The sequence below is a fragment of the Cydia amplana genome, chromosome 26 (genome assembly GCF_948474715.1).
Source record: "Cydia amplana chromosome 26, ilCydAmpl1.1, whole genome shotgun sequence".
NCBI classification, from domain to species: domain Eukaryota; kingdom Metazoa; phylum Arthropoda; class Insecta; order Lepidoptera; family Tortricidae; genus Cydia; species Cydia amplana.
The window spans coordinates 4,164,317-4,189,212 of NC_086094.1; the positions used below are offsets into that span (position 1 = coordinate 4,164,317).

General features: G+C 36.1%; 1 protein-coding gene across 17 annotated transcripts; it reads right to left on the bottom strand.

Moving 5' to 3' along the window:
* Nucleotides 1-5,396: 5,396 nt before the first annotated feature.
* Nucleotides 5,397-24,896, bottom strand: LOC134660227 (golgin subfamily A member 6-like protein 25). Of its 17 annotated transcripts, none has more exons than XM_063515950.1 (19): nt 24,165-24,896; nt 23,530-23,994; nt 23,330-23,450; nt 23,041-23,131; nt 22,032-22,293; nt 20,483-20,548; nt 17,813-17,978; nt 16,876-17,082; nt 16,307-16,437; nt 15,863-15,929; nt 15,509-15,786; nt 14,744-14,827; nt 14,084-14,185; nt 13,352-13,447; nt 12,249-12,478; nt 11,580-11,618; nt 7,118-7,268; nt 6,171-6,296; nt 5,397-5,547 (listed from the first exon to the last, which is right to left on the bottom strand). In XM_063515950.1, the coding sequence occupies exons 1-19, from the start codon at nt 24,885-24,887 to the stop codon at nt 5,506-5,508; spliced, it is 3,447 nt and encodes a 1,148-aa protein (XP_063372020.1). In that variant the 5' UTR covers nt 24,888-24,896; the 3' UTR covers nt 5,397-5,505. The 17 variants fall into 17 exon arrangements, 15 of the variants coding, with proteins under 15 accessions (XP_063372020.1, XP_063372022.1, XP_063372023.1 ...); XR_010097857.1 differs by lacking the exons at nt 5,397-5,547; nt 6,171-6,296 and adding exons at nt 9,041-9,116; nt 9,759-9,820 and having other exon boundaries at nt 7,129-7,268; XM_063515952.1 differs by lacking the exon at nt 14,744-14,827.

The following is a 24,896-nucleotide window of genomic DNA, read 5'->3' on the forward strand; positions in this document are numbered from 1 at the left end:
TATATTTTTAATACACAAAAAAAAAACACTGAATACCCAACACATTCAAATGACAGTCCAGCCACATTATTCTTAAAATCACTGTAAGTATATATGTATACAATTACATACATATATAAAATTAGTAGATTCTTATGATTTTTTAATTTTGATTATCCTAGTACTTCGATGTCTATCACTAATTCCTGTTGTAGAGGTTATCAAGTATGACATTGTAAAAGTAACACTTATTAAAATACATAAGATGAAAATATTTAATCGTTTGGTATTCTAAAAACTACGCCCACAAATACGGTGTCAATTTTTTAAGTAAGAAACTTATTCCTATAAAAATTTGGTCCTGTAGATCTGGGGGCACGGTAGTGCCCCCGCCAAGACGAGCAAAGCGAAGCGCAAGGGCACTACCTACCTTTTCTCGAAGCGCTTCGTCGTTTTTTTGAACCCTCATAACTTGGGTTTGGATTATACCAGATAAACAAAATTCTCGGGATATGATGTCAATAGTGGACTTATTAAGCATAAACAATTTCAATTGCATAGCTTTTTAGATATGAATAAAATCTTAAGTATAAGTACTTAAGATTTTATTCATATCTAAAAAACCCCGATTTCGTCACTGACTCACTCACTCACTGTTGATCATCAAAACCTCTAGGGTACTTCCTGAAGTCCTAGGAAGCTGAAATTTGGTATGTAAGATAGTATTAGTACACAAACAACAAAAAAATTCAAAAACTTGAAATTTTTTGCCCCTAAGGGGGGGAAAAGGGGGGTGGAATTTTGTATGGGAAATCAATAACCGCTGAACCGATTTAGTTGAAATTTGGTATGTAGATAGTTTTTGTAATGGGGAATGGCATAGAATAGGTTTCAACCCCAAAATCATCCCGTAAGGGTGAAAAAGAGGTGGAAAAGGGCGTTAGGGGAAAAAGAGGGTTGAAGTTTGTGTGGGGAATCAGTAAAAAACAGATTGTATAAAAGATGCCCCGAGGTACGTATTTCAGGATTTTTAATAGTAGGTCCTTAAATCACACGCGCAACCCTTTAAATTAGGGGATGGAAGCAACTTACAAAAAGAAGTGAAATCCCACCAAAAACATTTTCATGTAAAATGTTGCCAAGACGAAAACATAAGGCTCGCATTGACAAAAAGTTATCAGATCTCTTGTAGAGCCAAGCTTCTAACTCTACAAGCCCTAACTTCACAAACTCTACACCTTAGTCAAAATATGTGGCTTGGCCGTTTCGTTACTCCAAGAACTATTGTATTATAAAAAATAATGAATAGTGAATACATTTTTCACCTTACGTCCATGTGACAGTAGCGAAACGATCAAGCCACATATTTTGACTAAGGTGTAGAGTTTGTGGAGTTAGGGCTTGTAGAGTTAGAAGCTTGGCTCTACAAGAGATCTGATAACTTTTTGTCAATGCGAGCCTTATGTTTTCGTCTTGGCAACATTTTACATGAAAATGTTTTTGGTGGGATATATTGTTCTAATATGTCTATTAGTCTGTCTCTATATCTACTGTTCTATGTATACTGAACCAGACATAAATATCTGTCACTCATTTGAGTGGTTTCATATTTTGTAAATTTTTCAGCAAAATATGTGATTTCAGCCTGCGATATGAAATATTATTACCCATGGATATGAACATTTAAAAGTAAGATTATACAAAATATTATGCATGTTAAATTAAATTAAGATCAATGCAATTTTAAATGTTAAATGTAATATAGGAACGTGTTAATTATAAATTATAATATAGATATAAATGCGTGTTGCTTACTGCATTTATTTTATCTGTGTATGTATCAGGTACAGGTATTAATAATGGGGTTAAAAACTTTACGCCAGCTGCAGCTACCATACTAAAAATCTTAATTACACCAATAATAGTTTTTGTGAGACTCACTTTTATAGCCCCACCATAAACCAAACCCCCGGCGTTAGCAGCAGTTTCAGCATCTGGTCAGTTTTAACCCCATTTTAGAATTGAAGTATTATATGTATTATAGTAACTTGAGCTTTAGTGCACTCACAGAATTCGTCCCTTGTCATTTGTAGTGTGTATATGACAGTTAGACCAAGGTAACAGTAATTTAAAAGGAAAGACAAGTAAATAATAAATGTTATATTCTTAATATAGATTTGTTGCTATAACGTAATAAGCTGAGATTGCTGAGTGGCCTAATTGAGGTACGAGATTGAAAAGCTTCATTATCACTATTGTATTAAGATACTTTTTCTACGAGTTAACTAAATAATTAAAAAAAATTATGTGTCTCAGTATTCTCAGTAGATAAAAAAGTAGTACAAAATAAATCAACACTTCTTATTAATTAAATAGAAGCGCGTTGATGTATTTTGTTCTATCCTTTGGTATATTCAGCTTGGCTTCAGCAAGACGTGATTGGTCGAATTAATTTGTTGGCTAAATCTTTTCGTTATACGAGTAAATCATTATAGTTAAGTCGGGAGCCTACTTGTAGTGAAAAGTATTATAGTTTGGTATACGAAGTCTTAAACCATTAAAGTCGACAAGTAGAACAAATTTTTTTAAATTAAGTCATTTAGTCACCTTTGGTCCAATATGTTTTCGGACCTCTACTTGTAATTAATGAATTCAAGTTTTAACAAGTCTATTTAGGGACGTTATTTTCATAGTCAGAAATAAATATTATTTACTTGTCTTAGTTAAAACAGCCTTGATGTTAAAGATAGGAGGGAAAAGGACCACGATTATAAATATGTTAATTATATTGTGAAAATTAGCGACTTACTACCAAGGATTGATATTTTATAATTATACGAAGAAGTCTAAAATTGTCAAATGAAAATATACTATTGTCAAAATTAATGTTTAATTTAACAAATGTCCGTTTTGTGATACTTGTGGCCTTACGCAACTTTGTTTCATGTTCGTGAAATAAAAATAAATGTTGCTTTGTGAATGTTGTGTTAGTGTTTTGTTTTCATTGGTTTTAATTTTAACACGTCTTGGCAAGTGTTGTTGTAAATTAATGCTTGTTTAGAATTGGGTACTTTCCTCTACTTAAATTATTTCACACCATGCACGAAATAAAGCACCAGATAATTATTAGAAAAACATAGATAGCAGTTATTTTTAAATACTATTTCTATTTAATAAATTGGATTGAAATATAAAAAGTAGGTTAGGTTAGGTTAGGTTTGACCGTGACGTCACTACACACGTTTTCTTATAAATTCCATATTAGAAAATCGTTTTGACATTTCTAAAAAAGAAGCTGATTTGACTAGCAGGAAAGTAGCCAATTGTGTATTGCAACGTCATATATTAAAATAAATCTATTTCTGATGGTTTTCCGAAAAAATAGAGGACACAGAAGTGTACACATATTTACCTACTTCTAAATATTATACTATCTAGTAATATAAACACTCCCATTTACCTAAGTTCGATTTGGTTTTTCAATGCTGTGCGTGGTACGACAGATATTTATCTATTTCTATGGCCTATTTAAACTGATACATATTATATACTCGTAGTGGTTTAAAATAGTATTTTATCCGGCTAAAACAAACTTAACTTTAACATTAACTTCGAGTAAAAGAAAATTTTAATAAAAAAATATTAACTATACTTAATATTGGCGAATTTTTTTACTTATGGCAAGGGGTTGGCTGTGACTTGCCGATTTGACCAATGGCATTTATATAACGATTAGAATTTGATTAGAGCGCACTATTAATAGAGCACTAGCACAGACCTAGGCGTAGAAATCTCAAAGTTGATTATTTAGGCTACATAATTAAAATACAGATAAAAACGGGAAAAAATCCCGATATTACGGCACAGTTCAAGCCCATTTCCATGAAGTACCTAGGACACCTAGGTAGCTGAAGTGGGTTAACTAGCAAAGTTCAAAATATACTTTATTCATGTAGGCCTAGCAACAAGCACTTATGAATAGTAATTAGGTATTACATAGGTACATATTATCTTAATCTAATTATCAGAGCAATTTATAGCATCGGTCGCAGACGTTTCTGCTTGTAAAATTAAATCAATTTATTGATGTTAATATTATTCCATAATAACATTGGATCATTATACAGCTCACTGTATTTAACCCTTTGTTCGCCGAAGACTTCAACTGACGCGCGCGGCTACAACCATGCTACAACCCATCATCAACCTTCGTGCATTCCGAGTCGGTATAGTTTGGCCAGGGACTATTTCATTTCATAGACAGAGTTTGTCATAAGCGGAGAGACGGGATGTTCAAATCGACCGATTTAATCAGAAAAGAAATTGGTGTCGATTTCCAATTTAATCGCCAATTTCAGTTTTATGACGATGTTGGAGCGTTCTAAAATAAAAAAAGTACCCCCAAAGGCGAATACTGGAGGCACGAATTAGTATTCTTGCGTCCGCACCTCCATTTTATCGGTAATATTGGTCATAATCGGCGATTAAAATCAGCGAGCCAAATTGGCGTTTGCGTTCGCACGTCCTATTTGATCGGACAATTTCATCAGAGCGAAAAAATCGTCCTCGTCTGGACACGCCTTTACGCTAGTACTAGCACTCAAAAGAAAGGGATGAGTAGGTATAGTTTTATTTGTTCTTGTTTACTGACTAATTGGGCTTGCCAGACTATGTTCCCGACAAAGTTCACAAGGGCGCGCCACGCACGATAGGCGTAGCTTACAAAGGGTTATTTGCAAAATCAGTAAATTGTTGAACACTCGGAAAATATATAAAGATTAGATTAAGTATATGTATTTCCATTTCACTTCTATTATATTGTTTATAGTATAATACTGTTTAACGCTTAGGTAAGAAAACGATGTGCTATTTTGATGTTAATTATAAAAGCTAAGCCAGGAATGTCGTCATATATTATAGGTTGCTTAACATACGTTATTCTTGACTTAAGATAACTCTGTAATCTTTGTGTAACCCCTCGCTTTCCACTGACGAGACATTGGGCCAGAAATTAGTCTAAATTCAATTCTATCGTTGAGACTTCAAGGTCGTTTTTTGACTGGCAAAACTAATTTGGAAGTTGAAGGGTTAATTGAAGTCAATGTATTCATCTGCTGCTAAACCTAGCCTAGATTTAGTCGGACTGTTAAGATAGTTAGATAGGCTAGTCCTAGATATTACTAGGCAACAATTGAATTCTTGACCTTAATGTTAAGTGCTTTACCAAGTTACATGTACGTGTATAGATATATAACTGCAATATATATTATCACTGTTTATTGTTTTTTCTTTTTTCATAGCTTAGACGTACCTACTTATGAACCTTGGTGGTGTCTGGTAAAACCAGGTACCTACACAGTCTTAGCCAACGGTATCTAACAAGATAAAGATTCAACTACAAAAAGTAAAACAACTCATTTCAGAAGTTACAACAGTATATTTATTTTAAATCGGCACGAGTACAAATTATTCAATGAAAGGGACAATACAAAACACAAAGAGATAAAGACAGTGAGTATAAAATAATTAGCGTCTCATGTCGGCAGAAGGCGTGACGGAGCGGCATTTCTGAAAAATAAAAATAATAACATTATTATAAGTCATCTAAATTATCCATAGGTACTTGTAAAGTGCTTTTGACAATACAATGCTTTTGTGAAACAATGATTTTGTTTAACAATATTTTGATTTAATGAACCTAATGATTTTGTTGAACTACATATTGGCAAAATATTACTATGTAAACGTATAAATAATCTATTTTAATCGCCCAAGCAAGCTCAAGCTAGATAATCCAAGCACAAGAAAACGTATTTCTTGCACAGCGCCATTTACTTGCTGTCAATTTTACGGCTACAATAGTTTGTAAGTACCTACTACTTTATGCATACTTAATAGTAGAAGAGGGAGTTGGAAGGGGCAGACCACGGCGGACTTTCTCTGATCAGATCGAGGAAATCCTGAAGCAATGCCAGGTCAAGAACACCCTAAACCGGCGAGCGTGTATGAGGAATGTTATGAAAGTAACGGAAGCGAAAGAGGTATGTCAGGATCGTAGCAAATAGAAATCCGTGGTCTCTGCCTACCCCTCCGGGAAATAGGCGTGATTATATGTATGTATGCATAAGTTTCTGTGGCGACCTCGCGCTCTTACTAAACGCTTTATAATGCGGTGTCTACTCTGAGTATACCTCTTGGTATCGAGTTTCAGCTATGATGTACTGAAGCATCTTCACTCCTCGCAGCGGTTCCTTCTCCTCATCATGGATCATCTTGTACACTTCGGAGTCCTTCAGGTACCCCAACTTGCTGGGCAGCTTCGTATTATCAATGGGTATGTTAAGACTGTTTTTAACTTTGAAATTAACATGTTCAATACAGTGCTTTTGTTTAACTAAGCAGTGCGTTTATATATATGTTTCCAGACTTTATTGTTGTTAGCAGATTATCATGCACGATGCCCTACGAATAGTGTTTGCTAAACTACCACTCAGTGCTTCTAAGTATGTACTTATGTTGTATGCGTAGTACATTCGTGTAATGACTTTTGAATTTCTGCGTATTTATAAGTGCATACAATGTGGTGTTTGTAATAATGATTTGTTGACATTTTCGGTTTTTGGTAATGGGTTTACGTAATATTCATCTTTTACCTAATATAAGTTCATTAACTTGGTCTCTTTTCTACAAGCTTTTATTTAGTTTCACCTGTCCCATTAAGACAGAAAAAAGCAGAAGTAAGATTAGAAGGAGTAAGAAGAAGTAGTAGTTGTGTAAGATTGATCAAATGTTGCAAGTTAAATTTGATCCACTTCCCGGTTTCCGATTGAGCTGAAATTTTGCATACACATGTAAGTCGGGTGACAATGCAATATTATGGTACCATCGAGCTGATCTGATGATGGAGACAGGAGGTGGCCATAGGAACTCTGTGATGAAACAACGCAGCCTAATTGTGTTAGAGGTTTTTAGAATTGTCTCGATGAGTATTAGTTGTCTGTCGTAAGAAAAGTACAGTCAGCGATAAAAGCTTGTACTAAAAATGAAATTTTTGCCAAAAACTTATTATTGTAAAATTGTGCAGTGATAATAATGCTTGTTTGATGTGTTTTTTCTGTAGTAAATGTACAATAGGTACCTCTCTGTAGTCAGCTTCAGCGATGACGGGTGTCAGTAACTCGACCCGCTTCACTGGCTCCTTTTCCATGCCGTGGATCAGCTTGTACACCTCCGAGTTCTTGAGGTGGTCCGTCGTGATCGGCGGCTTTTCGTACTTCATGAAGTTCACCCTGTATGAAGGTACTGTGTTAACTTTTGTTTACAACTTTAGTTTCGTGTGGCCCTGTATGAAGGTACTGTTATTATACATTTTTGTTTACCACCAGACCAGCTAACATGGTCGCATTTTTATCACCTGTCATGATAGCATGACGACACTTTCGCACTTATACAGTGTGTAAATCCAATACGGGCGAATATTTAAACGGTGGTTAGCATAGGACCTAAAAAGTATATTGAGATAGATTTTACTTAGAAATGCATTGAAAATTATAACCATACAAAATAATTCGACCCGCAATGTAATACACCACACACGTTACGGGATACGAGCTTTTTAAAGTAACTGTCAACGCTTGTTGGCAGTTACTATGAAAAGCTCGTATCTCGTAATGTCATTATCATCTTGTTTCTTAATGTTTACAGTACATTGCTGCTCGGTACATGTGGAAAAAATTAATCACGGGGTCATAATTAAGTGTAACTTAAAAAAACATCTTAATTAATGATAAGACGGGTAAATTCTATATCTGGTTTAATTTTATTCCCGTATTTTACTTACACACTGTATATTTGTTAGAACCTGAAAGCCATGGAGACAAATGATAAAGAGCCGGCCATCTTAGCCCTACTGGAGTATTACAGTGTCTTTGTGAGACTATTTTTTTTTGAGGTTGAAGGAATCCGAGTTGTTTGTGCTTAAATTATTAAGCCAAGCCATGGAATGGATGGGCTGATTTTTAGTATTTGTGTACTTCGTAAGTATTTGGTAAAATTTGGTAAGTTTGAAGAGCTGCTCATTCTGGGCGAAATAAATGCGAGATCCCAATTTGGGCTTGGGCTTATATTGTACACCTATACATCCACCATTTTTTTAAATATTACACCAGATATCATCCGACCAAAAATGGTATTTCGTAATAAAAGTGCCTCTTTGTAATGCTCCACCAACGAAGCGTCACGTATTATGGGCAAAAAAAATTCCAGCAACTATGTGGAAATACGTATTTAGTAGAGGAAAAACAATTGTCATTAATCTATGTATTCTATTAGCTTACACTACCCCAAGTGTAATGCATATGGTGTCTAAGGTTCGTAGAAATGAGCTCGACAATATGGGTCTCTAGATTTTTATACTGTTCCACTAACGCCACTTGCATTCACTAATCCGGGATTAACCTGGAGTTACCATGGTAACCAGTACAATTTGACACTGGGTTAACCGGTTAACCCGGGGCTAGTGGGATGGTGCAAATGGCGCTTAAAATTTAGGGACGACGAAGCATATAAAAATTCATGGCACTTTATTTTTACATTACGTGAAACGTTGTTCACGAACTAATATGGAAATACGATCGCTAAATATCACGTTTAGGTGTTATACGAGACCTTAGTATAAGAAAATAGGTAAAGGAAAGTAGTATAAAGTATAAGTAACAGAAAAAAAATCTAGAAACCCTTTAGGTATTATTTATGATTTACCTGGGTTACAAAAAACAAAACGGTCTCTTATACAGTCAGCAGCAGAAGTTGCTATATAAGCGGGAGTGGTGTTCTAAATTACCTTGACACGCTGTTATTCTTTTAACAATAAAGTCGCGTCAAGATCATTTTGAACATCTCGCCCGCTTAGAACTTCTGCTGCTGACTGTACCTCAGTGTCCCGCTTTCCCAACCAGGTTATCAGAATAGGTAAATCATAGATTTAGTCTATTAAGGTAACTACATACAATACAAACAAATACATGCAATGCGTTTAAAACAACAGAAAGCAAAAACTCACTTCTATTATTTGCTCTAAAGCCATTATCACAGTGTCGCGTAGGATATGGAAGTCTACCAAGTGGCAGTTCGATTCTCTGGAACGTATGTAGTTTTAGAAGATTTTTTATAAGAATTTTTGCAAAAAATATTAATTCTTAAGCATTGTTTTGAAATGCTGTTGTTAGGGAACTATTATAACAACAGAGACAAGGGGCAGATTAAATAACATCACTCAAATTTATTTTAAACATAAGCACATATTAAAAAAATTGTACTAGAAGATCTTTGACAGGAAGTGCTTAAACGAAGTGCGAAGTTGGTAAACACTAAGTAATATAGATATGTAGGTCTGTTTCTTGCCCTTTTAAAACTAAAGTGAAGCACCCGCGCAAAATCGCTTTTTCATACAAACGTAGTCCTCATTTTCCTCTCTGGATATTAACATTATTGAAAATATTTTGACACAATTTGTTGTATATCAACCACAGCTATGCCGCTACGTTTGATTTTTTCAATTTTTATTTATTATAAGATTTAGCAGCATTTAAAAAATTGTATGATTTCGAATGTAGGGGTATATCTATAATATAATATACATCCAAATATGGAAAAATATTTTTCATAAATAGTCAATATCCAAAGAGGAAAATGGGGACTACGTTTGTATGGAGAAACGGCCTTCCCCTTTCCTCTTAAGCATCTCTGAAGTAGGTAATTGAGTTTACCTAGAACCTTACCTATACTTCCTAATACCCCTCTGGGCGTCGCCCCACGGCCACACTTTGTTCCAGTTTTCGATCTGCCGCACGCACACATGCAACAAACGCAAAAACCAACACTTAAACACACACACAGACATTAGTACCCTAGTACATATATGGGACACTCATATTATTGCTCTTGTATTAAGTGTACAGTCAGCAGCAACAGTTGCTAAGCGGGCGAGGTGTTCAAAATGATCTTGACGCGACTTAATTGTTAAGAGAATAAGAGCGCGTCAAGGTAATTTTGAACACCTCGCCCGCTTAGAAACTATTGCTGCTGACTGTACCTAAGCATGTGAGCAATTGGATTCCCATTGTTTGGTATCCCATATAATGTATCAATTTATATTCAACAACATTAAACACAAATCAGTAAGTATATTGTACGAGTATCAATGAAACCATTTCCTGCAAAATGTAACACAAGTTACGTATTAGGTACGAACACAGTTAAGTATTACGAAATTTTACAAATGTACAAAAATATTACAAATTAATACTTAATAAGCGAGAAACAACCAAGTGACACCAAACTATTCACGTTACAACACAATTTACACAACAAAAACACAAGTGCACAACATAAGTATATTAAGAATTCTGAAGAGATGAAGGTCGTAAAAGACATACATAAATAATGGACATAACGAGTGAAACCCTTATGAACGCCTATACACAAGTAAATACACATTGGGATATATATACGTATTTATACACATGTTGACTTACACACGATAAAAATAAAAACCTTGTACTTGCTTTTACGTATAGATTAACGAAATATAAACACTAAATAAACATATTGTCGAATAAGCAATAAGCATAATTCAGGTTTGAAACGCCACTCAAAGGAATAGAAGTAACTTTGCTTACAATTATAACTAAATATTGACAAATAAAAGTAAAATTAAGCGGTTATTTAACTTTTCGAAAGCCATACAAAACACTTTTTTGAAAAAATTACCTAAGTTTAAATTAACAATACCTAGAAGTGAAAGCCAAAGCCATGATTGTGGTCATTATGACGTTCCAAAAATTAAACGACATTAATAGCGCTTTTATAGGCCATACTGAAAGTTTCTGGATTCTGATATTTGAGACGACTTATTTTTTCTAAGTGGCCAGTTCCAGGAATTTTTAGTATGCCCTAAGTATAGACTGTACATGAATAACGATAAAAGGACCTTGTGTCGCTAATGAACTGTACAAAGACCTTAAAGCAATGTTAGCAGCTCTACATATTGTAGTTAAAAAGGCATTTCTATGAAAATATCCCAAACTATGTATAAAAGCGGAATTGTTAAAAAGCATATTATAATTTATTCGTAAGTAAGCAACTAAAACAACCAAAGCTAAAGTCTTATTTAGTAATTACTTACATTTGGACAGTAAATAAAATATGGCCGATTCGGATTTAAAAACCTACCAGTGTTATACTGTGTTGCACATAAACATTGTATAGATATAATGACAATGGTTAAGCACCCTTTGCAAAGATTATTCTTTCGAAAACACTGTAAGTATGTCATTGTTACGCATTTCCTTTACAGAGCTTTCACTTAACTCTTTTATATGAAACAGTAAAACATTGGTCTGTTTTATTTTATACAGGATATTAAAAAAATATAAATTATATGAACTATAATATATTAAATTATATGAATGTGGAATTCTTTTTAACGTGTTATTTTATTTAAAAAAAAGGCAGTGTTAATTTATTTTGGGCAATAAAATACGTAGGTATCTTTATTATAAATGTAGAGCTGCTATATTATGTGTATGGGAATGACCAACCTCTCGTCGTATGGCAGATGAACGCTTTCGTATGTATTCCTATAAAAATGAAACACATGAATAAAATAGAAAATGGCGACATAATCTGTTACACAATAATGACAATTGCTTGTTAAACATTAAAAAAAACAACGGATTGCACTCCGGGAGTGCCGACAGAAGTGAAAACCCAATGACATCTTACGTCTTACGTCAATCTTACGCTCTCGCGAGTTTAACATTTTTTCCCCATCACAAAAAGTGCACAGCGACTGGCACAGCGCCGCTAAAGAAGACTTAAAAAAAAAACAACAAAAAGTTTAAGAGTAAAATGCAATAATCTTATTTTGTGTAACAGACCGTTAAAATTCGTGCAATACATTTTTTTTTTCAATCAATGTTTGAAATGTTTTATAATTCGTATTAATTATTATGTAATGTTTTTATTTAAGTACTATCGTACTGATGATACGATTTTAAATATAATCTAATGACTGAAGAAAGATAATAATTTGATGAAATTTACATCTAAATTGACATATATTATATTTTGTAAATGATTCGAATCTAGTTTTTCTATTCTACAAAATGAAAATGTCCGACCTTAGACAATGTTGAATAAGGTATGTTCTGAAGTCTTTTTTTGGTGTTCTATTCTATTAAAAATAACTTATTACTAATAAACAGTACCCCAGCGCTTTTCCTTGTATCAGCTCAGCCTGAGCAGTCAATGTTTCGGCGATAAACGCATCGTTGTACGCGTCTTTAGGCTTCCTCCACTTTCGGCCTCCGGGCAGCACCACCGGCCTCTCAGACGGCGTGAGAGGCCCAAAGACGGGCTTGGGCTTGCCGACGCGCGGCGTAGGCCTCTGCTTCAGCTGTCTGGCCTCCTGGTCTAGCTGGAGGTCCGCCATTAGTTCCTGTTTTGGGTCAAGGTTGGGGTAGTGTGGTTAGGAACATGTTTAGGTTTTGACATGAAATCTAAAGGATTTTTGCAGAATCAGCCTGTAAGAAGATCTCAATTATACTTTGTGTTCACTCTTATTTTCTGTTCCCGGAAGTAAATATTGATGATAAAAATGTCCAGAATACCCCTGAAAACGTCGTCTGGTTCTAGGCCATGTCACAGGGCGGACACGCCATGCATCAAAAATGATTTGCGTTTATATGTGTGCGCGGCACGTTTGTACACGCGTCATTGAGTTTCTGACGGAATCCTGACATGTTCTCAGTAGAGCGACTTACGCACGCATTCATGTCGCGGCCTGCCGCGGGCGAGGTAATCCGAATCGGGGCGGGGCGGTGCATGTCCGTTCTGTATGATAATACTATTACTTATTCTGTGGCCATGTGCATAACAAGTAGAAATTAATTCATTCCTAAGTTCGGGGTACAGGAGTGAATTTTTTTTCTGTTTGTGTTCTACACAACTACATAAAATTCCCTAGAAAATTTAGGTATTGGGGAGATTTTATGGTCAGTATATGTAGTATTAGACATCTTCGTGAAGCAAGCAATAAAAATAAAAGCATTTTCTGAAAGCTGTGGATTATCATTTGTTTGTGGTGCATGAGGCATATTATGAAATCTGCTATTTTCACTAGGAAAGTCAGAAATGATAAGAAAATCTATCGAATGTAAAAACACTATGATAAATACCTAATGCATGATGTAGCGCGTAATTTACTGAACTATGATGCGTAGTGTATTTAACTAATCAACTTTTGTTTTATTTTCCACTATCGATGAATACTACACAATATGTCGAGACACGAGTCCACACTGTTGCGAACCTTTTTATCTTCCTTCTTAGGTCCGTTCGAAGATGTTAGCGATGGCCTTTGGTTCTGACTGGACTCTTGGTCACGCTGAGGTTGCGCCATTACTTTCTAGAGTAGTTAATAAGATAACATAAATGTTTAATAAGTGTGTGTGTCTTGTCCAGCGTTGATTGATTAAGGATGATGGTATTGATGGTGGCCGACGAGTGAGATTCCAAAATTATCTTTTAGGGCCTAGATATTACATCTACCCTTTTTCAGGAGATACTTTCAGTTGTCCTCTTCTATTTGTTTACCTGTCAATCGTATCGGCAAGAATGTAGGAAGTGTCCGGCAAAAGGATAATCGATAACCTAGCTCACGCTCGTACTAATTACGCGGAAATTTAAGCCGTAATTAGCACCATAGTGCACAGATGTAAAATCTCAATTCCAACCAAATTGTCCGCGTAATTAGTACGAGTGTGAACTGGGGTTGTTACAAAACCCCTTATAACTATTATGTTTTATTCTATTTTCGAACCCGTTTAGTTTTAAAACAATCTGTGGATAATGTTGAAAGCTGGCGGCCTACGAGATCCTTGTTCAGAGGATTATGTGCTTTTATAAATTTATCTGATATGAACTGCCGGTTGTTTCCATTGTGGCAATATCGACAATTACATTTGTGTTTTTAAATTAATATTTAATGTCTTTTTCCTTAGATAGGATGATAATTTGTATAGATATGTATTGAATGTCGAACCTCATTGCCGTCAGTTTTAGGTCCGTCTGAGGCTGAAGTCAGCGATGGCCTCTGTTTCATGTGTTTGGGCTCTTTATCCAGCAGAAGACTCCCCAAGAGTTCCTGTCATACGTTAAATTTAGGAAGCTTGATGAAGAAAATAAATACGAATACTTTATCTAATATGACTGTTTTGTTCAAAATTCAAATGGGTAAGGTTGTTTTTAAAATCAGCTATTGTGGTTGAAATAGTCTTGAAAAAAAAGTATTTAATCAGTTTCCCGTTATATTAACTCAAGTAAAAAATATGTATACTAGAAGTCTTGTGAAGTTAAATAAAAATCTAAATATTCTGTATTATTATGAATGAGTAGGTAGGTACTCCGATACAAACATTCAATGAATTTAGCAAAATACGAAAACTTGTTAAATAAAATACGTGGACAATGAACTACAAATGCTAAATAGTACTGATCTAGAAACTAGAAAGCATAATAGCTATAGGTATAGCAAACGTTTTTAAGCCATTAAAATTCTTAAAAGTCACAACAATCCCGCAAATGTCAAATGAGTAACTTAATGTTCCATGTTTACTTCTTATTGAAAATTGAATGCTGTAGTGTGACAAGTGAGCCCTCACAATACACTAGCACTATCAAATCGACACACATTATGACTCACATTAATAAACCTAAGAGCTATCTCGTGGGGTGTCTCCTGAAGCATCTCTTCATACTCTTGGCCAAGTAGTTCGTTCGTTAATTCCTGTTATTGCACAGTTTTTAATGATTTAATATTTAAAATTGTTCTTTTTTCTAACCACATCATGTCATGCGTTTGCTACCAACTTTCTAAAACATCCTGATATATTGAAGGTAGGCTGAAATCTAATACCTAGACGGTATCTTCCAAACTATCGAAAATCTTATTTCTGTATAAAATTACGAAATAATAAATAACAGTTGTTAAAAAGAATTGTGTAAACTTTGAGATTGGTGTAGAGCATAACAAGGTATTGCCGGTTCAGTAAGAGTGGGGTGAATGAAATACATATACATTTTTTTTTGGCTGATTGGATTTGAATTGTAACCAAGAATTTGTTAAGTTTGTGTTGCTAGGGAAATGAGGATTATTCGGAACCTGTTTTAACATATGTCTGCAAGAATAGATTATTAGAAAGTAACTGGGGTAAAACCTTAGATTGCTAATGTTGCTATCATATCACATACATATTTAAATCGTTATTGCTGACCCGACTTCCAAGTCACCAGTGGACAGAACTATCTCATATCTGTACTACTCATGACTGAATTCTGGAATTTTTAATGGACCTCATTTTACATCATTAATATAAATAAATATAGATCAACATCAGATCCCATCACAGGACAACTGTAATATTTTCAGTTGGGGCTTCATAAAACATAAATTTAAAGCTAGACATACCTTCTTCTGCTTCTCGATTCTTCTCTGCTCGTCCAAGATCTCCTGTTCTTCCCTCTTCATCTTCTCCATTTCCTCGACGCCCCTGGTCAGCTGCACCTTTTTCACCTCTTCTATCTTTGTTTGTTTGGTCTCTTCCATTTTCGTCTGCTTGACCTCTACCACCGTCTTCGTTTCTTTCACCTCTTCCTTAATTCCATTTTCAACGACTTCTTCAATTTGAGTCTCGTCCTTTTCTTCTGTTACGTCTTCGATTATAGTTTCAGAGGTTTCATTGGAATCTGAAAATTAGGTATATCAAGCTTTCCAGAAATTCTGTGAGAGGAGTAAAAATATCATTATTGCCTATTTACTGACCTTCAATCATCTCTGAAGATTCGATCGCCATTTGTTCTTGTGTTACTTTGGGGTGAGACTGAGCTTCCTGTAAACCACATATTGAATAAACATCTAAACACTCTTTTATCATCGGCTTCGCACCGCAGTAGTGTCTCCCCAGTCCCCACACTTACAAAAAAATATCGCTTTGGCATATCTACTAATTGTCATCGCCATTTTTCTACACACTGTTTTATCTTTGTGTGTAATTCTGTTATTTGTCATCACATTTTGCCTCTCTTCGAATTAATAAAATTGACGTGTCTTATATATTGACCATACTTAAAGTAAACCCATTTGGATGGTCCTTCGAACCGAATGACTTTGGTCCTTCGAACCGAATGACTTTGGTCCTTCGAACCGAATGACTTTGGTCCTTCGAACCGGACATGTAAAAAAACCATCTAATCACTTTCAATATACCTGCTGCGTAATCTGGCAAAGCTGGCGGGTGACCAGCTCCAGGGTCTGCTGGATGACGCCGGGCAGCTGCGCCAGCGCCGCGAGCTGCGCGCGCATCTGCGCCAGCTGCTGCTCCAGCGGTGCGTTGGGATCTAAAGATAACCATGACTACCATGAGCATCTTGGCATGCTCTCCTATAATTGGCTCTCTGTATCTACTACAAGTACTACAACCTGTTATGTTTAATGCCACAGCTGTTGGTTGTTGGATCTCCAAATAAATAAAATGAACAAATAATTAAAAGCTATGACTAAGAATTGAATACTTCTGTAGAGCCCTTTTGCTCTGATGTTACAGTAGTTCAGTTTAGTCCACACAATCTAAATACTTAGTAGTTTCAGTATTGATCCGAAAAGGTATATGCTTACTGCACTTAAACCAAATAGTGCTTACAACTTCACTTTACTAATCTCGGAAAGAATTGATTTGATTCAGTAACAGTGGAATGGCACTGTTCCTTATACAAAGTAACCGATCTAAGGCCAAGCAAGCAAACAATAATTAATTTCCATAATACTTTGTCACTCACCAACCATCCCCTCTACATTCTTCATCAACTGTTCCGCTATCCTGTTCTCCATCTCGCTCTCGCTGTTGCTGTTCTCTTCTACAACTCTTGGGCTGGGCTTTTCTTTCTTAGTCTCTTTTACTTCTTCGACTTCTGTCTCTTCCAGGGCTTCCGGCTCTGCTTCTGGTGCTGGATCGTCTATTGGCTTTTCAGGAGGTAGTTCGATTCCTAAAAGATTTATGATCCGTTTTTATTTATTTTGCTGTCCAATTTTTGTCGTCAGAATTCGATAAAATTTGGTGGATAAATAGAGTTCCCTTTTCTATTCATAGGTAATAAGAGCAAATTCACCGTGTCCTAAAAAAATTTACACTGATTTTAGGAAAAAAAAATTGTGTTGCAAATTAGTATTTCGTATTTATTCAACCCAGAAAGGGGAGCTTTTCAAACCAGCCAAATTATATCTAATTATAACAAAAAAAAAACAACAACAAAATTAAAATCGGCCCTTATAAGATAAGTCACATCTAATTGCTAAATTATCTCTATGAAAAATGTCGCTTATAATGTGAGTCTCCCTTCCTTTCTGCCCTTCTGAGCATTTGCCCGGTTCGGGCTATTCATAAATTACGTCATTTCAAATGCAGGAGGGGGGGGGGGAATGGAGGTCTGGACATCCGATGATGGTAGCATGACGTAGGAGGAAACGGGGTCATTCGAAGCATGATTATTTTAGGGTGGGAGGGTCAAAATCGTCAAAAATAGATGACGTAATTTATGAACAGCCCCGTTGCATCCTAAACGAACATAACCTCCGTTTAGCAATAGAAAACAAACTAATCCCAGGAATTGGCATGGGTAGTGGTCACTACGAAAACGACTGCCATCCGACCTTCCAACCCAGAGGGTAAACCAGGCCCTTATTGGGATTAGTCCGGTGCAAGCAATAGTTAATTACCTGTCTCCTCCAAATCCGGAACAGCGGTCTCCGACAGATTATCAATAGCCTCCAGAAACACCGGCTCCTCCTCAGGTATCAAGATGGGGGGTTCAGCCTCCACTGGGGGTGGGGGTGGCTCGTTCACCGCTCGCTCTTCCCACGGCAGCGGGCCCGTGTTGAAGTCCTGAGTGTGTGTGGGCGTGATGGTTTACAATTGTAATGGTATTGAAATGCTGATGTGATTATTTAATCTCCTAACGACCGGCGGTGTCCTACACGTAGTACATAGGCAGGCGTGTCTCACTCCGCGATTTCGTCACCTTGCTACAGGTAGCTAAAAGTACATCCGTTCCGCCCCAAGGGGAAAGCCATAATCCGCGCGTGGCGCTGTCGCCACCTAGCGGCTATATCTGTGCTGATCGTAACAGACGCGTTTTGTTAGAGCGTGAGTCTTCTGTACTTAGTACTATTATTTATTCTGGCATAGGTCACAATTAAGTTTAGACTCTTTGTAAATTTGATAGAGTTGAATTTATGCTGGCAAATTTCGAAATCCAGTCGTCTAGAGGTTAAGTAGCATAGTTATTGGCGTATTTTTCTGGTGAGTGAGTGACCGTTTTGAGCGATTGCTACGATAAGTTTTTATTTGCGGAAGATACCCTGCAAACTAACTATGGATAAAGTTACTGCCAAGTCAATGCAAACTTAGTGTGGTTGGAGTCTAACTGTGTTATGACTTCGGATGTCACGTAAAGCTGTGATTACACTTGTAGTCTCTAAGTAGCTTTATGGAATTGTCAACAACCAATTGCCTACTCATTTGTAGAAGCGTAAGTTACATGTGTTACGCTGCGTAACTTACAGCGGTAACGAAAAATAAAAGAATATTCAAGTAATGTTAAATGATTATAAATTATAAAACAAAAAAAAATGTGAAATTTCCTAATACAAGCGAATCAGTCTTATTTTTCACGAAGACAATAGCTTATATTGAAGCTTCACAGCTTACTTTATGCTGAATTATTTGGTCTACCTACAGTTAAAAATACAATTAAAATTAATGTTAATGGTACACGTAGTACGTGTCACGTACGAGTACTTACTTTCGGTTAACAAATCTGGAATCTAAGCTAATGGGTCGAAAATGCTTAATGCGGGTATGCAGGCGAAGTCAAAATGGAAAAATAAGATAAAGGTGACATTGGGATGGCGACTGCAACAACATTACTGTTGCAGGATGGAAGTAGGTTGACTCACGCTAGAACGGCCCGGGTCCAGGCCGCGGCGTCCGACACTTCGTCTTCTATGACCGGTGATCGGTGATTAAATGATACTTTCTACAGAAAAAGTAGTGTTGTACGCCTCGGCTCGGCTCGGCTGAGGGCCCGGCAAGATTAAGATGGAAATCGTTTGCGCCGTAGCGAACGAAACGGTAATGTACTCCTATCACTCTTCCATATAAGTGTGACAGAGAGACATTAGACATTGGCATCTTATTTAGGGCCCTTGGACAGTTTTAACGTGAGTCATGTAATGTAATGTCCTGCCGGCCTAGCCAAGGTAACAATCGCTATCGCTTCGACAACGAAACGCTTTGTCTCTCTATCACTCTTCCATATTAGTGCGACAGTGACAGTTACGTTTCGATCGCTACGAAGCGTAAGGCCTGAGTGGACGCTCGGTCGGCGGAGCGTGCAGCGGGGCGGCGGGCTCACGCGTGATGTGAGCAGCGTGCACTAAGACCGCTACTATACGTTTGCATTTGTCTAACATGCACGCCGCACGCCCCGCCCCGCTGCACGCCCTACTTGAGCGTCCACTCAGGCCTTACACTAAGCCATTGGCATCTTGGCTAGGTGGCCTGTTCATATAGCAACGTCATAGCGTTGTTATAATGGACGCGACATATTTCGAGTGCAACTCATATCTTTCTCTTTTAAAAGAAAGTGACGATGAACAAAACAACTGATAGTTGCAAGTACCATACCTACATCTATCGCTTGCTCCGTGCATCGCCTTTGGGATCCAGTACAATTCAAGGATACCTAGAAATTTAGGTCATACAATGCCAGTTAGGGGTAAATACCGTTGGCAACATACACTTGGCACTTTAGGGCCAAACCAACAGAAGAAAAAGTAGATTCATCTAGATATATTCGTCGAAGTTTGGCCATCATAACTGGGAAGCGGTCATGACCTTTGCTTCGGTTTGTAATCAACAGTTATATAATTTCAATTCAGCGAGGAAATGTCGCCAGCATCCTTGGTACAATGCCTTAAGGGCCTATTTTAGATTTAAGTTAGTTTTTATTTTTAATTTCTTTTAGTAATACCACTGTATATATCTTGTTTGTAAATAAATGATTAAGGCTTCTTCACGGAAAAAAATCTATTTAATCATATCTTTAGTAAGATTTTATTTATTATTGCTTTAAAAAATAATGCTCTATTTTTACCAATTATATTATTTGTTATTAGTATTTGTATAATATTTAAAAGAATAAGAACACACAAACACACTGTCTACATGTGTGTTTGTGTTTTCGACAGGTAATAAAAAGGTAACTAAGGCTTAGGAAGGATCCAAACGCATTCCTTATTTCATTATTAACACTTAATTTATTATTAATTTAACAAATATTGTTACTTTATTACAATTTGTATGTCTGTCTGTCTTCACGCGGTTACCTGCGGTTTGTAATCGGGCGCTACCTTGGGTTTAGGCTGTTTAACTATTTTCACTTTGTAAGGCGACTGAAAAGAAAGAAAATAATATTATTTTAAATGCTCTTACGGCACATACCTACTGTTAATTCCTACCTAATATTTTGATAGAGCATTCATATTATAATATTGGTCGGCAAAACGATAACTGCCTCATAATATACAGGAATGCTCTCGTTTTACATCATTCTAAATCAGGGCAGGGCTATAACCGCGAAAATCGAATTTCGCAAATTGCGGGCAGTCTTCTCTTTTACTCCAATTAAGGCGTAATTAAAGTGACAGAGAAAGATGCATGCAATTTGCGAACTTCGGTGTTCGCGGTAGGCCCTCTGTTCTACCTACCTACCCATAAGTACATATTAGGTATTGTACATTCTTATGACGATTAGGTACTCGTATTAAATCTTGGCATCAAAAAGTCTGCATATTACATAATTCGAAGTAAGTATTCGTTTCAATTTGATCACCGTTTATTGTAATACGAAAGCATAGAGCATAGTTGACAAAATAAAATAGCTGCAATAACTTGTTGTAAACTGTCATTCAATAGAACTTGCTAACTATATATATGTGAACAAACCGCCATACTAAAATTGACACCGAATGTCAATTTACTAGTAACTTTTGTTTACATAGTTAGCAAGTTCTATTGAATGACAGTTTAGGGTTAAGTGTTAAACTATAGGTACCTAATTACCAATCAACATTATTCATTATAAAAAAATGCTAAAGATGATCTTTTGATTATGTAGCTATTTTAGTAATCCCAAGAAATAACTATACCTATACTCATAAATGACCACAAACAACACAATGTCCACTATACAAACATTAGGTAAGCATTAATTAAGAGAAAATATTATGTCCATATACAAATAAAGTAAACTAATGTTTAAGAAAAAATATTAAAAATAAATCACCTTTTGACAAACACACGCACTAGCACTTTGATCGAGACTGAATAAAAAAAAACTTTAACAATTTCATCAGCTGCCAAAATAATTACCTTCTTTTGGTTTATTGAATTGGTGCCAAGGTGAACATCATCAACAAGATCACGCACGTTACTATGTCAATAGTCAATAAGGAAATAATAATAAATGTTGGTAGTAAATAGTGCATGACTCGAAATGTGACAGCCCTGTGTCAGCGCCAAAATTCACACTAACACATTGAAAGCTTAGCGCGTAAGTGAACGCGAAACGTAATGGTGTGCGTGTAATAATTGCTTCAGGGTTGTCACCTTATTATTTAATTTGGACATTGTAATACATTACATATGCGTGACCGCATTGTCATTTTATTGACCTGTGTATCTTTGTATCTGTTCAAAGTAATGTTCAAGGTCAAATTAATTTAGATACGAACTAGTTAAATGAAGTGGTTTATCAATTTTTAATTTTGTACCGTCAAAAGTTTAGGAAACTATAGGTAGGTAGGTGCCTATATTTATTTTATAATTTCTTTATTACTATGAAATAATACTTTAGGGGTGGCAAAGTAATCTTACCTCTTTTACTTCGTCATCATTAGCCGTCCATCCGTGGTATCCAAACTTCGCTTTAGGCACCGGCCGCGCCGGCTTCTGCAAGAACTTGGTCCACTTTCTTTCTTCCTTCTTCTTCTCTTCTTGAGTCTTAACAAATTCCTCGTTCAAAGCTTTGAGGACTTCAGAATCCTTTAGGGATTCCACTATAGGTTTGATCTTCTTGAAATCGACGCTGGAATCATCATTGTCTCGATGCATATGCGATTTTAAGACTCGTGTCAGCCTGTTTCGCCATTTTGTGTCGTCATGTGTGTCGTGGAAGAAAAGGTTTGTTTTAGTTTTTTGTTTCTTTTTGTGAATTCAGCTAGTGATTGGCTAGATATCGTTAAGCAGAAGCAATGTATGCGTGAAAATAAATATGATTTAGGTACTTACAATTGGAATGTTTCCTGAACTGAACGGACGATGTGACACTAATTAAATACACTAGCGTAAATAATGTACTAAGCTAAGAAATGTATTTAAGTGAACATTTGGTGAACAAACATATATTATAGTGTCGTGAGTGTAATTATGATGAAAATGTAAATATAATGGGTGTTGTAGGTATGTAATTGAAATGATTTTTGATATGGCTGGCAATGGACGAAATGCAGTCTGATACGCATTTACAAAATATATAGAAGCTAAGAATTATCATTTATAAATTATCCTTTCGCTCCTCCTTTTTATATGAAATGAAAAGTAGAGTTTTTATCTCGTGTAAAAGGCACCAATTCTGACTCGAACTCTTTATTGGCTCTGAACTAAATATGTGGTCAGAAATGGATGCCTTTTAATCCCTTAGTTAACAATCTACGATTGAGGCTACAATGATGGCTGAAGTAGATGAAAAAGTCCTGCTTTCGATCAAAAATATCAGAGGTAATGCTAATGAATTATCCTACTTTCTACCTTCAAAATAACTGAATAACGCCATTCAATAATTAATGGAACTAATTATCATCTCTAAAAAGAAGAAATTATTCACCCCATAACGTGCGCCTCCCGAAGCATCTCTGATTCTCCAGATATTATTGCTGCGATCTTCTCTTCTGTCATACCAGGTTTGCCTAGATCTTCTGCAATATAAAAATTAACTTTTCGTAGAAAAAGTAGAATATTCGTTGGACAAAATAGACTTTCTCTATATTTCTTGACCTCATTGTCCCATCCATGGAAATATAGTTTTTTTTTACAAAAACGTCCTAACTTCATTAAACTAACTGATTATTCCCTACTATCATGTATGAAGACATACGTTGAAGTTTTTTACTTACTGGCTATATCCTCATCCACTACTGCTTCTTCCAAACCGTCTACAATACCCTGATGTGTACCCATGATCTCGCCATTCTCTGCTACAAATGCCTTGCCAGGGTCTACCGTTGGAACCGGCTCCTAAAAAAGATTGGCAAAAAAAAATTCATAAAATTGTAAGAATAAAAAATATAACTTTTATAACAACTCGTTTTCTTACCGGTATTGTAATTTCAACTCTCTCTAAATGAGGTGCATCATCGGGGTTGAAGGGCACGGGTCTATATCCCTCTACGCAAACGCTTTCTATTGATTCTCCCATTTTATTTTCACTAACTTCAGCTACCGAATTTGCCACGTTATTTTCAACGGTCACAGTTACATTTACCGGCATCCCATTAAGTTGAACCCTATTTAGTGAATCTTCAGCAGAATTTGCTCTGTCTTCTACAATTTTGTTTATGGTTTCTGTGTTCTTCACAATTTGTTTCTCTATATTTACTTCGTCAAGTTTATCTTTGTATACTTTAGTGTTTATAACTTTGGCGTAACCGTTGTAAACAAGAGGGTTATCCACGTTGGTTTCCAATCCTACTTCTTCCTTGTACTCTTCAATAGATTTGATCGTTTGATCGATGGCCGATGCTAGTAGTGATGACTTTCTTTCGATTTCTTTTATCTCCTCCTAATTTCACAAAAAAAACATATTAGTTTATGTAGGTAAATTTGATTTTATCTATTAAAGAATTATGAATAAGTAGTTCATGATGAAAATATTGCAATGCAAAATAATAAAACACATAAAATGTGAAAGTACACAAAGCAACGCTTTGGTAGAGCTTTGCATACGCTTACCTTGAAAAATGTGTATTTTGTATTACCCCCTTTTAACCCTGGTTTAGTAAACTTTGGCGGAGACGATTTATCCTCTGGCGGGGTTGGAAGCGGAGTTTCATACACTACTTCCTCAATAATTTCAGTATCTATATGAGGGACCAAATTCTTTTTAACAATATGAGGATCCTCGTCCTGGGGGCTTGGAGATCTTGGGACAGGTGGACCAGTCAGCTTGGGGAGAGGCATTTGGAGTCGGAAGACGTACTCATCTGTGAGTGGAGTGGGAGGGACAGTAGATGGAGTAGGGGTACTAATAGTGCTCTTGACTGAAGATTGTGAGTCAGATTTCTTAATCTTTGAATCCAGATCTAAAGTAAGCTGTTTTTTAGCATCTTCAGTAGACCGGGCAATGAAGGTAGTTTCTTGGACAACGCTGGAAGTTAAAGAAGAGTCTTCGGTAGATCTTGCAGTAAATGAAGATTCTTGGACGTATTCTGCATTTTGTATAGAACTTTCAGAAATGAAAGATTGGTATTGGTTCTCTGATTCAGCAATATGAACAGACTTTTTAATACAAACTTCAATTTCTTGGTCAATTTCAACGTTTTCCTCTAATTCAGTTATTTCTTCTTTCGTAACTTTTAACTGAGCGTATTCGTCTTTTGCTTCAAGGCTCTTTTCACTGATTTCAGTAGTTCCTTGAATGACAGCTATTTCTTCAGTAACTTTGGTATCCTCCATTTTCACATC

What these genes read in the sequence shown, in the direction of transcription:
- LOC134660227 (XM_063515950.1), bottom strand. Translation starts at nt 24,887, where the DNA reads ATGGAGGATACCAAAGTTACTGAAGAAATAGCTGTCATTCAAGGAACT. An exon ending in CTAAGAAGGAAGATAAAAAG is followed by an intron (nt 12,479 to 13,351) that starts GTTCGCAACAGT and finishes GACCCAAAACAG; the next exon opens with GAACTAATGGCGGACCTCCA. An exon ending in ATACAAGGAAAAGCGCTGGG is followed by an intron (nt 11,619 to 12,248) that starts GTACTGTTTATT and finishes TCATTTTTATAG; the next exon opens with GAATACATACGAAAGCGTTC.